We start from the raw sequence: 16,090 nt of genomic DNA on the forward strand, positions 1-16,090 counted from the left end.
CCGCTGCTGCTCGGCGGCACTAGACAGCCTAGAGCTGCCCCGGCGCGGCCCGTCCCGGTCCACGGCCCCACGCCCTCGCGGTCGCCGCCTCGCCCCGCCCCGGGCCCGCCCGCGCCGCTGCGCGCTAAGTCCGAAGTGCGGAGCGGCGGGCAGCAGCCGCCATGGTGCGCTCGCTCAACTCCATCGTGGCTGTGTGCCAGAACATGGGCATCGGGAAGGACGGGAGCCTGCCCTGGCCGCCGCTCAGGTACCGCGGGCTCAGGAGAACTACAAGTCCCGGCGTGCAACGCTGCGCGGTGCCCGCCGGCGGGCGGCGTGGGGGCCGCGCGTTGCGCGCAGGGGCTCGTAGTCGGGGGAGGGGCGGGCAGGGCGGGAAAGCTGCCGGCGGGGCGGTTGGCGGGGCCCGGCCCGGGAGCGGCGGCCGGGAGCGGCGGCCCCGGGGCGCAGGGGGTGTCGGCGGGCTCGGGCGCGGCGCCAGGCCGTGAGTTTTCCCCTGCAGACTCGGGGCCGAAAGGTCACGTTTCAGGCATGGCACTGAGCCGGGCCGCGCTGGCCCCAGCGAGCCTCCCCTCCCGGGGCGCTGGCAGCGCTTACGTTATGGTTTTTTACAACCAGAGAAACAAAAATTATTCATAAACGACGTTGTAATTTTTTTTCCGTGTTTTGTTTCTAGGAATGAGTATAAGTATTTCCAGAGAATGACTAGCACATCCCATGTGAAAGGTAACGTTTTATGTGTTGCCTTAGTATGACACTTAAAATAGTTCATATTGTAGCAGTCACAAAAGAGATCAGTAACTTCCTTTTTCCAAAATTTCAAAGTCCTTTTTCCCCAGACAGACTGCCCTTCTCCCCCTCCCAGGCCTCATCAACCTCAAAATGTTCCCTAGCTTTTTCTGTTTGCTCATTAGTAAAAGACAACATGGAATTATATAATGTATTGCTATTTCTTCTTTTAATATTTTATGCTTTAAACAAAATCATTTGTATTTTTGTATAAATCAGACAAAGGACTCTTTACTGAAGGTCCAAAAAGTATTTAACCCCTTTATAAGTATATAATCTGCCAGTTAAGTTAGAGGAAGAAATTGGAGATGACTCAGATGTTTCTTTGCTGCAATTACTTTGTAAACAAACAGAATTTCAAAATTTTGTCTCCCAAGTGACTAGAAAACAGCATCTTTACCTACAACTCCAAATGAACAAGTTATGAAATCATCGTTTTTTCTGTGTGTTGGTTTATTAACAGTTTTTTTTTCTCAGTCTGTGTTAGCTTATCTAACTCTTTTGTGTACTCCATGCTTGGCCGTTCATTCCCCCCTCTGGCTCCTGTGACAACAAGTTGATGTGTTTGTTTGGGTGCTGAGCCATCCCAGTGTGCTCCATGGGCCAACAAAAAGCCCTAACCAGACTGATTATATGCAGCAATAATTTTCAGGCTTAATGCCTTTGCAACAAAGTAACATGATAGGTTTTATCTCATCAAGTCAATAGAAACTGTTACTGCCATGTCAAAAAAAATCACGGGATCAGCATAAGTAAGCAGGGACAGGAATACAAGAGATGGGATGGGTCAGCTAATTTGTTCTGACTGGGTACTTTCCGCTGCAAAATAAACAGGTCTTGCTGCCTTGCCCTGTTCCTCTTTTGCCCTGGCTTTACTGTTTGTTTGACTCTTCATTAAGCTGTTTAATTCTGTAACCTAGCAGACTACTGTCTGGGCTTCCCTTGGGACTGCCAGCACAAGTTCATGGTGGGAGTGGGCAGCCAGGGAAGGAGGCCCTGGGAGAGGAGAAGTAGGACCTCCCTGACTGGCTTATTGCATCTGGTGCAGTCATAGCCACCATGGCCAGGATGGTTTATCCTCAGCTTTCTGCTGCTTCTCTGTTTTCCAGTGTGATTATTCTCTTTTTTTCTTTTTTTTCCCAAGCCCCCTGCTCAAACATTGTCTAGCAAAACTCATCTGTTCGCTAAGATTTCTGAGCAGCCTAACATGTATCATTGTTTTGATCAAGGGACATATTCCTATGTTCTGCTTTGAAGGTCTGTTCTATATTCCATAAGGAATGTTTAATCTCATTTTAACAGTAGTCTTAAGTGAAGGATGTTAGTTGTGTTTTGGAGATTTAACTCAGCCTATTGCAACCTGGTGTACAGAAAAAGCAGAACACAAATGTGTACGTCTGCAAATTCCATCTTATATGACACCAATAACCCATAACCAACAACAGATGTTTTAAAAATAAATAATAAAAAAGTTTGCTCTGTCCTGCATGTAAATCTCTTGATAAGCTATGATGTTAGATGCCAAACAGTGAAGCTGCTTCATAAACAGAGCTCCTGATGGATTATGCTTCCATAAAACTTAACAGCAGGGCTACCGCATTTGGCTCAAAAAAGTCCCAGTCACAGATTTTTGAAAGTGGGAAGAATACCGTGGAGAAGCATTACCTGATCTTGCCTTTGTTCTGCTTGCATAACTGCAGTGGCCACTGCTGAAAAAATAGATATTGGTCTAAATGGACCTTTGTTCTGGTCCAGTATGCATCCCACTATGGATCTTCAGTAAGAAAAAGCATACTTTCCTAAACAGTTTGTGCCTCGCCTCTGACAGTGATGCCAATGGTCTGTGCTAATGCATCTAAACTGACAGTGCAGTAAATCTCTTGGGAAGAGAAGCTTAGGAAACACTCTCATGAAGCTTAGGAATAGAGCACGCTATCTACAGGAAAAGTGTTAAGGCAGTTCTCATACACATTTGAAACATGAGTTCTCTGGTGTGATACAATAGATTCAGCATCTCTCAGACCAAACCAGAAAAGACCTCTCAGACCAAAGCAGGAAGAGTAGCTGTGAACAAATCTCATTCTTCTTTCCAAAATCCCTCCTACTGCATTAAGAAACTTTCTGCGTTACCTTGTATGAGTTGCTTACTCTCCATGTTCATTTCTCTGTCTACTCTACTCTATCTGATCATAAAGGGAAATGCTGATAACCTCCTTCTCATCAGGAGATATATATGAGAAATAATCAGCTTATGAATGTTGGATTTTATCAGAAATAATATTTATGGGTGAATTCTAGAATATGTTTGAACATCTGTTGCACCTCTGCTTTTGGATTAAATTCAGCTGATTTTTCTTCTAAAAGTTGTCCTTAAAGCTGAGGCAATTATTCCTGATCATGTAAATAGAATGACAAAACATACAAACACAAAACAGACTATTCCATGCTGCTTTGGGATTTATGCAGAGAACAAGAATGTTTATTTACACTCTGAGAACTACTTTGAGGATGTGAGTTGGTCTCACACACTGGGATGAATTTGTCCCCATAGACATAGTTGAGCCAATGACAGTGTAATGCATGTAACATAACTTTTTGATACTCTTTCAATTGAAAGTTTACAGCTGTGCATAAGACTACTTTGGTTTGTTGTCAGCTGCCTACCAAGGCTTTCAGGCACAAACATGTTCTTCTATGCATGTGAGTAACTTCAGAATCAGAGCCTAAACTTGTGCTTTTGATAACCACTGAAATTGAGCTCAGAAGGAGGAGGTAAAGTCCAGTAGATGTCACTAAACTACCAAAACAAGTTTAGTACAGCAAAGAAATTCCCTTTAAATAAATGTTTTCTCTCTTACTCAGGTAAACAGAATGCACTGATAATGGGTAAAAAAACCTGGTTTTCCATTCCTGAGAAGAATCGTCCTTTAAAAGACAGAGTTAATATAGTGCTCAGCAGAGAGCTCAGGTATGTATGTGAAGAGTTATGAGCCTGTAAAACAAATAACAAATCTAAACGAAAAAATATGGATAGCATGACTTTATAAAGTAATTCTAAATGTAATGTTTTTATATCTGTTTAGAAAATATCTCTCCTGTTGTTTCTGAGTGATATCATTACTTTATTCTTCTTTGCATAAAATAAATACTAGTACTGGATCTACATAGAAACCACCATGTCAGTAGTCCTTATGACTCATGTATTTAATTCTATTTCTCTAGTTTCTGGTTACTGACTTAATTATTCACTTTTCTTGAGGCTTACTTTTATTAGCATTTAAGGGAAAAGAACATGTCCTTTTTCGGAGCTTTTTTTCTTGAATGCATCACCCACAGTTACCCAGGCATTCTTAAATAAAAATGTTTGCTTATAGTGGTTTATTGCTTTGGAAAGTGTTGGTGGGGTTTTTGGCTGAATATGAGGTGTGGGGGATTAGAGGCTTTCTTTGACAAGTTTTATTGGGAAAATATTAATGTTTTAGAATTGGGTAGAAGTCTATATTTGGTTAGATATATAGATATTTAAGTTCCTCCATTATGCTTTTTTCCCATCTGATACAAAACTTCAGATCTATAACTTATAATGCTTCTTAAGTCACACTTATGATTGAATTCTAATTTATTAAGCATCCTACAGTCAGATGAGAATTCTAACATGATTTAACAATAATAAGCATTTCAAAACAGTAAACTATTGTGAAAGATTTAATCACTTGTAAATTCAGCAAAATACATTATATGTCTAGATTGTATTGATTATCATGATGAATGTCCTTTAAGTTAAGTAATAAAACTTTGTTTTTCTAGGGAAACCCCAAAGGGAGCACATTATCTCTCCAAAAGTCTGGATGATGCTTTAGCTCTTCTGGATTCACCGGAATTAAAAAGCAAAGTAGACATGGTTTGGATTGTCGGAGGCACTTCAGTTTATAAGGTGCATTTAGAGTGAATACTCTTAAATTACTCATTTTCTGCAGATGGGAGAACGATGGCTCAAGTTCCTGTTACTCCCGCTTTAGGAAGTTCAGGGACAAGCTTTTGCCTCATTATGACCCAGCAAACTCCAGTGATGCCAATAGGTCAAGTCTTGGAGAATAAAATTCCTATTGGCAAGTTTAAAATATCTGTCCAGGTGACCAGATGTAGCTCTTGCTAACCATCAAGTGTCTTACAGTCCTGGTGCTTTTGAGAGCTTTTCTTAAATATCTAAATTGCTAGCTTACTTTTACATATATTGCTACATTTAGTCTACTAAGGCAATAGACTGGCTCTGCAGAGGATGTGGACATAAGGAAAAATGGTCCAACATTTTCGCCAAAGTATGACACTTTATACAGGTATACAAGTAGGAAAAGAGGATTTGGAGAACCAGGCAGGTAATGGTGTCAGCAATGGGAGGAGATAATCATAAGGGAAAATGTAGAACTGACTCTGCTTTTTCATATCCAGCAACCAGACATCCCTGCTGTTCCCACTCCCCAGGTTTCTCTTGTTATCCTGGGTGTCTCAGTGTCTCTAGTGTCCATTTGTATGCCAAAAAGATGGCGCATGCCACTTCCTTCTTAGGAGCATCTTTGCACACTCAAAGCCCTGTATAAACTGTCCTTTTTGCCTTTGGGATTCCTCACAAATGGAGCACTCCTTTCCTTAGCTAAGCTATTAGCTATGCAGCCATGAAGAATATTATAAAAGCTCTCTTTTCCCAACCCTGTGTTTCCTCAATCTTCTTTTTCCCCTCCCTCAATCCCTTCTTCTTGTCTTCCTTTTGTGTATATATACAAAGTTTAGTCATCTCTTGTTGCCTCTATTCACTTCTCTAGAGTCGTCCTTTCAGCCTTACACACTCCAGGTACTGCCATTTAACACTTAATTAATTTTGTCTTCATTTGTATGTTCTCATATAATTTTCGTTTGTTGTCAAACAGTACCACATTAAATATGATGGTAATAGACCCTAGTTCCTATCGCATCAATCGGGAGGACGTGGAATATGGAAGACCATAAGCATTCTTTCTCCTAATAAAAATATCTTAATTAAAAAAATTATAAAGCATACCCTTTATCAGTGGTAAAGGAAAAGGCTGTCCTGTTGCTGTCCTTTAGCCATTCCAGGTATGCTGAAAATATACTCCACTTGTTTAGCACTTGAACTACAGGGCTGTGATCAAAATACCATCATGCTCCTAGCAGCAGATTAGGCTAGTAGTATTTTTTGTATATGGAGTGGTAAAATACATGTTCTGATATTTCTTGCCTTTGCAGTTTATGCCTTGCAGAGAGGTATGTTTCATGAATCTCTTCTCTGTAACTTAGGGAATGTGTCTTTTACAGGAAAAAAAACCCAAAGGTAACTAGGTATTACTAAGGCTGTAAGAAAAATATGATGCAGATGCAAATAGCCTTTAAAACAACAGTTCCTCTACCTTTTTTTTTTAATTTGTAGTCTTATAATCACCTTTAGGTGTGCTGAAGTCTTCTCACCATGTATTTGATGTCCAAATCCATTCACTCTAAAATCAGGTATTATCATAAAGAAATAACCTATACTTCATTCTCAACCATTAAAATGTCTGCTTCCTGGTAGCAAGTGGCAGGTTTATTTTTGGAGGCAGATTCTCTTCAGATTAGGCATAACTGCCCAACAGGAGCAAGAGATTGGATTTGGCTTCTGCCTACAATTCTGCAGGATACACGGTATGAGCAGAAGCAATTACCTCTTATGCCCGAACAGTCATCTAGTGCTGCAAAGACTGATAATTTTTGCTTGTTCTTACAGGAAATTCTATATCGTAGGCTTCTAATTTCACTATTTTCTCCTGCGTCAGTTGATATTTCATAGAAAACAATGCCATTTTTAAGACCATTACTCACCAGTACTTAGAAAGATTATAAATATGCAGTCTTGATCAAGAGAATTTTTGCAGCATATTGCTGTACTGGTCAGCATAAGGACTCTGACTTAAAATTTGAACTGTTTTCCCTCTTTCAAGCTTCTAATCAAGATGTTTCAAAGGAATTTGTAATTCACCAGGGAGAAATATGACAGTTTCATACAGATTCTTGTATCTAAACTACCATTATGATCTTAATTAAAAGGGTTTGATAGAAGCTGTACACCTTTATCAAAACTGGAGGTAATATTTTTAGTGCCTGTATTAAAGATGCACAAAGGATTACTGGAATATTACCATTAGACCATGTAGTAATGTGTGGGAAGTAAAATATCAATTGGTAATTGAGTGAATCATTTTATTCAGTAATAGTAGGTATTTGCTTTTAAAGCCTTATTTTGATCTTACTACTTTGTATGGCTTAAAGGTTTAGGACAGACTGTTTATTCGGTATAAGCCTGTTATGGAGAAAGTGGCTGTAACTACTTTGGTAAGTAGATGCAACAGGAGCGGTTTGAAACAGGTAGTGTTGAGTATGTGACATTTTCACTGTTAGCACTTTGAAGGTTTAAACCCAAAGTTCAAATCCTTTGAACCAGGGAGAGCTTTATGAGGACAAACTTTGATGAGGAAAGCGGGTCACTCTGGAAAGCATCAAACTTTACTTTCATCTGTCTCCTGCAGATGATGGTCCCTTCTCCAACCATCATCAAGCCTTTTCTATTCCTGATCCTGTACCTGGCTTGCTTCTGTTCCTTCTCATTCACAAGTCACACTGTGGTGCCTGCTGAGTAAATTCTCTCCTGCATTTGAGTGTGGCCACACAAGATGCAATGGAGAGGGAACAGCAAGCTCATGCATATGCTCACGGCACTTACTTTGGGAGGACTCCCTTGACTGCCTGTTACAGACTGCTGCAGACTTCTCGAGGACTGAGTAGAAAGATGGGGATAATGCCATTTCTGGAGTCTTCACCACTGCAGGTGCTCTGTTGATAAGAGGTCCTCGGCACAACAGATGAGCTCAGGCTGGTAGGATCTCATTGTTCTGGGGATTCTGGAGAATAAGAAGTGTATGTAGTAGATGTGAAGGTGCACAACTGAGGCCATCTGCCAAGAGTTTGCACTACAGCTCTGCCACTGCCAGACATCACTTCCAGAATTCATACCTTTCTTCTGCCAAGAAGAGAGAAGTAAGCCTGCCAGCTGCTGAACACCTACAGTGCAACTCTCTATTGCTTATGGCCTTCTTGCCCACAGCTCCTAGGTTCTCAAGCACAGTTTTCTCCACAGTAGTGGAAAGCACTGGCATAAGCTGCTTCTGCCTCAAGTACCTTGAAGATCAGAGGAAGGTGAGCTTTGAACAGGGTGGCTGTCAAAGTCCACTGGTATGTTACCTCATGCCTTGTTCAACAGCATACTGTGGGAGACTGTCTCAGTTGGGACCTTGTTGACCAGGGGAAGGCAGAGCAGCTAGACATGGTAGGTATTTTGGTAGGGGACAGGGAGGGCTGAGCAGAGTATTGGTGTTAGGAAGTGAGAGCAGAAAGGATAGAAAACAGCTGCCACAATCCATTGAATAGAGACTGGTTCAATAATCTCATTCTGCTTCAAAGTGTCCTCAGGGGTAAACTTTTGAGGCTGGTTGTTGTCTGAGGTTTTGCTAAAAGCAACCTTCATCTTCTTAAATTTGATTTGATACTGCTCACCTCATGAGATTTGTAATCTTGTGCTACAGCCACAAGGTAGTAATCTTGCCTGCAAGGAAATTTTTGGACTTCTCACAGTACAGGTTTACAAGCAGCATCCTTGAATCCCAATGTGACACCATGCTGGATCGTCAGCACTCTATATGATCTGCTGAGTTGGAGGAGTTGATATTACTATTGACTGTGTGGATGAGGATGGAGAAATAGAGCGGCCCAGGGAAGGCCAGTAGATCACAGCAAATATGAAGGTGTTATGCAACATGAGAGGCACTCCATGATGTTGCATGAGCACTTGAGGTTCTGAGAGCCTTCTGCTGGCTCTTGAGTGCTTGCTATGTGCTGGAAAACTTGTGGTGGTGTGACTCACTCATTTGTTCTGTCCTTTGAGTCCCTATCAGAGGTTGGAGCATATCAGACATGCTCCTGAAACAGATTTTTTGTTTGGTTTCATCCCAAATAAATTCAGTTCATGAACGCCAAGATTGCTCCCCACTGCAACCAAAGTATGGTAAGTGGGGACAATTGGAAGACTCACTTCAAAACCACATTTCTGATCTGAGCTAAGACAGTAATGTAGGTGGACTCTGTATGGAGGTAGTCTCTTAACTGAGAGGTTCAGATCTTGGCTTTCATTCTGAAAAACAGTGCTACCTGGAGATCCTAAGGGAGTTTGGTGAATATAAATTACGTCAACCTTTTTAGCAGATTTAAACTGTGTGTTTTAAATTGATTAAAAACAACATTCAGATTTTACTAGAAATCGGAACCGAAAGTCTAGTCACATCCCCAATATTGAACAGAGGCTTTATGATGGAACTTTTTAAAAAACAGGCATAGGTTTACTTATGTGGAGGGAACAGTCTTACAGTAATGTTGTTTGTTGAGTGTTTAATATAAATCTTGCTTTGTAAAAATAAGCAAGCACACATCCCTAGCAATGAACTTAACCAGTGGAAAAGAAAACTAGCAACAAAACTTAAAAAAAAATAAAATAAAAATTTGAACAATATATGACTCAGGTCCTCATAACCAAGGCCTCTTTAGTAAAACTAAAACAGGCTATAGGTCAAACAAGTTTTCACCTTGATAAAGCAGTTTTCTTTAAACTTCTATTTTATATGTTCCTACTCAGATTGTTGCTTTCTCAATGCCACAGAAGCAAACAATGACATTCAAGGTCACATTGCTGAAGTACAGAATTGCATTCAGGTATTAAATTTGGAGAACAAACTTGTAATTTTGTAACAGAACAAGAAGTTCTTTTTCCTTCATAAGAAGTTTTGTTATTTTTGCCATTTAGTTAATATCTAGGCTGGGAATAACAGAAAACAGATGCTTTTGATAAATAGCATTTGGGGAAATTCTTCAAAGAGGCTTGAGCTGGAAAATTAAATTTCCAGTGATCTCCAAGGGAAAACTTTATCTAATTTTCATGCTCAGGTGTCTTCCTATGTATTAATATTTGACAGCTTGAATACCTTATTTTGTGTTCGGTAATCTCCTATTCCCTTTCATTCTTCAAAGTTACTGAATTGTAAAGTTGCTATTCATATTTACTGCAGCAAGTCTCTTGCAGATGATTAATTACCCTCTTAACTAGAATTTATTGACTAAGCATATAAGCCTCACTGGGTTATGAATAACCTGAGTGGGTTGGGAATGCTGCGTTTGCTAAGCTTCAAATCTTTGCTATACCATAAGGGTGACTCCTTTAAGAGAGAAGTATTAATAAATGGCGTCACTAGTTTTGTTGTGGGTTTTATTGTTTTTTTTTTTTTTTCTCAAGCCTGCCAAAACTTTACCAGCTAATACTTGATACACTTTTTAAAGATTACATTTTACTTAGAATGTCTGGATTTCCTATAGGCTATAAAAGAAGTAGTAATTTCTCTCCCTTCCCTGCATGTAAGACAAAATGGTTTTAAACTGTGTACCTATTAGAATAGAGACTGACATGTATATGCTGCTTTTTGTTTTTAAAGAGTTACAGTCAGAAATGTGACCAGGGACTGAGATTCAATTATGAGAGAGCTGGGCAGAAAGCTCATTTTTCCTTGCTCACCCACTGTATTCTTGTGGGTTGGCAGCGCTGCTGTTCTCTTGGAACATAGCTGGCAAAGAACATGTTGCAAAGAGCAAGTTCCTCTGAGCGGGGCGAAGCCAGTGACACAGAGGGTGTCACACTGCAGGCCAGAAGCATTACTCTGCTCTGTGAGGAGTCAGTGCAAAAAGCATAGCACTGCATTGGTTTCATTGTTAGTTCTGTTTCAGAGTAAACTAATCAGCATGGCTTAAACCTATTAAAATTTTTTGAAAACCAGTAACATTACTTTGTGTAAAGTGAAGACTCAAAACTAATCACAGAGGACAGGGTCTTCAAAACCACAGCTTTGTGTGAAAACTAAATTCAGTATCCTTTGCTATGCAGGGTGTCACACTGGATGATTAGGATAGTTCTCCTGGCCTATGGAAGGAACATCTTAGTGTGCAGCTGGCTGTGACAATGCAGGGAAATTTGAGGGAGAAAGTGATTGTTTTGGTGGCACAGTTGCTATGTTGTTTCCCTGTCCCACCAAACTCATGTTAGTCTTATTCTATTATGCAAGTATTGATGGTCCTAAGCACTTGCGTATCCAAGGAAGATTGCTGTCTTCCCAGCATATAAGCAAATGGAATGCTTATATTTTATTATTGCAGTGCCATTGAATCCTTCTTTATGGAAGAATTTTCCCACATGACTTTGTGTAGCTGTTTGAACAGGAAGACAGCAATGGGAAGAAAATTTGGCCTCTATTCCTATGGCCTTTTAGGATCAGAGGAATCCTTTCTGAGAAGGATTAGAGCCATCTTAATGCAATTCTCTAACATCTCGTTTACATAAAAGTGACAGGGTCACAGCACTGCTGTTAACAGCACTGCAAGCCCCCCTCTCCCCGAGATTCATGTATTGTAAAAATATATCCATAACTAATGTAGTTTATGCCTCAGGCAGCCAATGCTGCTTGTTCTTACCTAGTCATAAATAAGATTAGATGAAGCAGAACTACAATACTAGCAATGGACTAGTGGGTTTAACTAATAATTTCTTTTAAGAGTTGAAGAACTCTCTTTGATGTATGAGTCTGTTTAACTAAGATCCTTGGAGATATGTGAAAACATGAAGGTACTAATTTAAAACCTATTTGAGAAGGACACAGCTAGCCTTTCCAGTACACTCTTCAAAATAAAGTCAAAGGATTTTTTTAATATGGGAAAGGAAGGTATAATACTCCTATTACTCTCAACCAAGCTGCCTGTCCTTATTCTTATGAACAAACATATTGATTTGACATTCCTTTGGGAAAAAATAATTACTAAAAAAGGTTAACGTATGAATCAGAGATGCAGTCACAAATCATGCAGCTATGAAAGGCTGTTGCTTTTTAAGTTCTCGCTGAGCTAATGGTAAAAGGAAAGGTTTAAAAGGCCCTCCTTTTAGAGTAACACATGGAGAAGTCTAGCAAGTAAAGTGTAACTGTTTCTGCAGGGGCAGGGTTTTCAGTAAAGCTGATGGAAGATTTTGGTTATGAAAGGTGCAGTTAATTTGCAATTGATGTGGCAGGATGCTGCTGCACCTGCCATTGTCTGTGGCAGAGAACAGGTGATGGGAACTATTGCAGTATTCCCTCCCTCCCTCCCTCCTGAAGTTTAGCCTTAGCAGCTTGGGAAGGAAGGATTTTTCAAAGGTGCTAATTTTCATGGTTATCATTGCGACTGACCTAAAACTTTGAGAGATTTTTAACTCTGAGATTTTTATATATATAATTACTTTAATACTCTTGTGACTTCAAAATACAGTTTGCATATGTGATCCAAATACATTTTAAGACTTGAAAACAGAATGCAAATGAAAAGAATGTTTCTCTTGAAATTTTTTCTTTTATAGTGTTCTCTTATTTTGTTTGGATTAGCAATGCTGTTGTCTAGTAGCAGAAAGACACTTGAAAAATAAGGGCCTCACATGGTTGCTTTGTCTACTGTATTTATTTTATGTAATGAGTAGAAGACAGGAAGGTAGAAGCACTGTGTGTTCCTTCTAAAACCTGAGAATCTTTAAATGACTAGAGGTAATTTGTCCCTTCTGCAGCAATCAGTTGCTATGCCTGCTAGATTACAGTGATTTGGTGATAAATCTATAAAAGATTAATTTTCTATATAGTACTTCTGAAACTGCTTGTAATGTGCAATCACTGTTTGCTGCAGAGCTTTAGGGTATGTTTTACCCTGCATTCTACAAAGAGAAACTACCCCAAGGTGATGATCCTATAAGTGCAGACGTAATCTAATCTTACGTGGCTGTCAGTCCAATATGGTTGGAGAATATGAGGAAGGTCACCTCCTTTTTGCTTCATGATTCAGAGATGGGCCCACTGAGGGGTGTTTAGAAGACAGCAAAAGGACCAGGGTATGCTGAAGATCCCTGGATAATAAAGGACTCCGAATCATACAGAGGGTGACTTACCTAGGATAACAGGGGTCCTGATGCCCCAGCTCTCCTGTCCTTCCTCTCTTGTGGAATGTCATCTGGGTTTGAGGAGTGGTTGTGCTGTTTCTGAAGGAACAGCTCAACAGCCACAGTTTTTTGATATACTGTGCTCTAAAGTGAACTTAGATCAGATTTGCTTTTCCCTAGTATATCAGGCTGTAGTATCTTACAGGGTTCAGTAGCTACTATATAAGCAGGTAAGCCTGTAGGCAGAGCAAACAGATGTGCCCATCCCAGGAAAACCAGTACATGTACAAATAGAATCCTAGGAGAATTAAGTGGCTAACAGAAAAAAAACAAAAATAAAACAGGTAATACTGAACTCATTTCCTACTTCCTGGAAATGGTTTGTCTGTTGAGTATCATACTAGCTTACCACAGTATTGCATCGTCATTGGAACTATGTATTAGTTACTGCATATTCTATTTAAATATGTCCAAGGTCTACTTACATATTCTATACCATGATATGTTCTATATGTCGTGTTAAAATTAAGTAGTATTTGCCTTATTCTGTTCATTACAATAAATATACATCATGTATAATTCCTTTATTAAACTCAGACTAAGTATTTCAAAATTCTATCAGATCAGCACTATGCATCCTGGAACATATTTCCATTACCAAGAAAAGGTAGTGAAATTCATAGGGTGAATTGGACAAGGCAAGCGTGAATAGAAATTGAATGTCAGTGAGGAACTACCTTAATCCTCGTGTAAATTTGCAGAGTTGTCCCTTCCTCTCCTGCCAGTTTCAGTAAGTCCACAGCAATAGTTTGCAGAGGAGGTGTCAGAGTCCAATGCTCTCTGACCAGGTTCTTTTAGATACCCCCCACACATGGAAGGTTTAACGTTTAGTACAAAGTTTACCTATTTGAAGTTACTGTCAGGGATCAAGGGCCACTGCTCCCCAAGGGACAGGAAGCCAGAAGCAGTAATCTGTTTGGTAAGGCAGGGGCTGTACCAGCTAGGGCTCATGGCTCATGGCGATGAGACAGGCCCGAGGTCAAGCCAGGAAGTCAGTCTGCATGGCAGGAACAATGTCTGGTGAGTGTAACCAGGGTCAGGTACAGCCTGGGCAGAGCTGAGGCTGGGCAGTCAGCCGCGGTTTGGGGTTGGGGCGACCCTGGGCTGGGCTGAAATGGGGTCCTGGGCCTGGGCAGGGTAGGGGAGGCTGGTCATTGCTATTAAGGCCCATTAATGCCCTCAGGGCCCTTACTGTTACATAGGACTTTGATTTAGCAGACTGACGGAGCAATGTAGTTAAAACAAAATACAGGTACAAATTTTACTTAGCAGAGTATAGCAGTTGTAATATGCAGTTGAATCACAATACAAATGTGATTCTCCTTATGGATCTCTACCATATGCTAAACATCACAACACTGGGCATTCCCACTTGACGGGAAGGAATACATGGGCTGACACCAGCTCGAGCTCATTGTTCTCCTTCAAGCTCTTTCTGTTCATTGTTTGGTTTCTATAGGCTATTAGGCTTACGCAAACCTAACGACTTCCTGCAGCTTGTCTGACTGCACATGGACATATGCTGCACCATGGTAAATTTCAGATGTATGATGGTTCAAGTAGGTCTGCAGCAGAAACAGAGGAAATATAATTCTGTTAGAGAAACTTCTATTGCTGTCCAATATGTATTATCAAAAAAAACACAAAACAATTATTCAGCATTTAAACTTTAGTTCCCCATTTGATTTACTGCCTCCAAAACTTTCACAAGCTTATTAATAGTCTTCTAATTCACCTAACTGGTCACCTGAGGTTGTTTTCTGAGGTTTAAACCCTGGTTGTCATCTTTGGACTTATGGTATTTGTTTTGGAGAAAGGTGTAGAGATAAAAGTTAACATGGCTAAGGATGCTTAACAAGTCGAAACACATCATACAGGATTATGAATCAAGACTTAATTACATTTCCAGTTTCCATAACAGGCCATGACTGTGCCTGAGTTTTTTTTCCAATAAAACAGTAGGACATCTCTTGGAGAGAAAATGGGCAACAGTATTGACCTATCTTGACAGTACAGGGTTCTTGCTGAAGCACTGGAAAAATTCCCAATAAGCAAGATAGGAGCTTGATTGACTCCTCTACTACAAAACAAAAGTATCTCTGTTTACAGAACACAGCATGTTTTTATTAGTGAAGCAAGTTATTCTTACATTATTCTGTATATGAATGTTTCTCCTCTTACCTCACCCCCTTATTTAAAAAAAAACTTGGTATTTATAATACAAACTAGATGAACACCAGTTCAGTGCTGATGGATGTCAGTGTGCAATGACTTACCTTTTTCATTTTAAGGCATTCACTAGTAATAGAGCTGTTTTTCTAGAAACCAACTTCCCAGCAATTCTACCTATTAATTTTACCGGATTAAATTTGCATTTACTAGGCTACTGTAGTTGTTAAAGTAGTACCTAATAGCATACTGCATGGTGAATCACCTTTAACAAAGAACATTGTTCATTGCCGAAATTAGGGAAAGAAAGGCTGTAAGCATTTCAACAACTACATTGTATCCAGGCACCAGTATAGCTTTTAATGGGTTATTTTAATGTCAAGAAGGGCTGGAAGATGTGACTTTCCAATCTGATTTGGAGACCAAACTTCCTTTTTTAACTCCTGATTTTGCATGAATTTGTTAGTGAGGAACTATCCTAACAAATATCTTCATAACCTTTTTCATACAAGGAATCTGGAAAATATTTGTTGTTGTTATATGATGTGTAATTAATATTATCTCTTTGACGTATTCCAGAAATCAAACTCTCACATTAAATTGACAGATAACTTAATCACTGGAGTTGCAAGCTCCTACAGACTAGAAAGCACTTGATGCTTATTGTCTTTCAGAGAGATATGATATAGAAGTTTCTTGTTGAAACTAGGCCATAACACTCCATTCTTCTCACAGAACTAATAGATTTTTCTTAACTTCTGTCAGATGCCCCAAGATCTGAGAGCAGGTCTTGCTGCCACTTAACACATGGAACTGGAACAAGACAAAATTGTCCTTTCAGGAAGTCCTCTTGGGCAAAGTCCAGAAGAGGAGATTGAAAATCCAACTTTCACTGCCTTGCTTAAACCCTGCAATATAAATAAAAGAATAACTAAGCTTCAGTTTTAGATAGCATAAATGTGTATGGTGTGTAAACTATAAGTA

The 16,090-nt window shown here is 39.9% G+C and overlaps 1 protein-coding gene and 1 long non-coding RNA gene across 4 annotated transcripts in view; one reads left to right on the plus strand and one right to left on the minus strand.

The window, feature by feature from the left end:
* Positions 1–16,090, plus strand: part of DHFR (dihydrofolate reductase) — a 20,002-nt gene continuing 3,912 nt past the window's right edge. The window contains exons 1-4 of the mRNA XM_067315394.1: positions 1–247; positions 674–723; positions 3,649–3,754; positions 4,594–4,720. Coding sequence (XP_067171495.1) covers positions 162–247; positions 674–723; positions 3,649–3,754; positions 4,594–4,720 — 369 coding nt within the window. The 5' untranslated portion in view covers positions 1–161. The remainder of the gene's footprint in view (positions 248–673; positions 724–3,648; positions 3,755–4,593; positions 4,721–16,090) is intronic.
* LOC136995283 (uncharacterized) overlaps positions 13,447–16,090 on the minus strand; it is a 17,664-nt gene continuing 15,020 nt past the window's right edge. For all 3 annotated transcript variants that reach the window (XR_010886838.1, XR_010886836.1, XR_010886837.1), the window contains one exon: positions 13,447–16,014. This is a non-coding gene — a long non-coding RNA (uncharacterized lncRNA). The remainder of the gene's footprint in view (positions 16,015–16,090) is intronic.

The sequence above is a fragment of the Apteryx mantelli genome, chromosome Z (genome assembly GCF_036417845.1).
Source record: "Apteryx mantelli isolate bAptMan1 chromosome Z, bAptMan1.hap1, whole genome shotgun sequence".
Lineage (NCBI taxonomy): Eukaryota > Metazoa > Chordata > Aves > Apterygiformes > Apterygidae > Apteryx > Apteryx mantelli.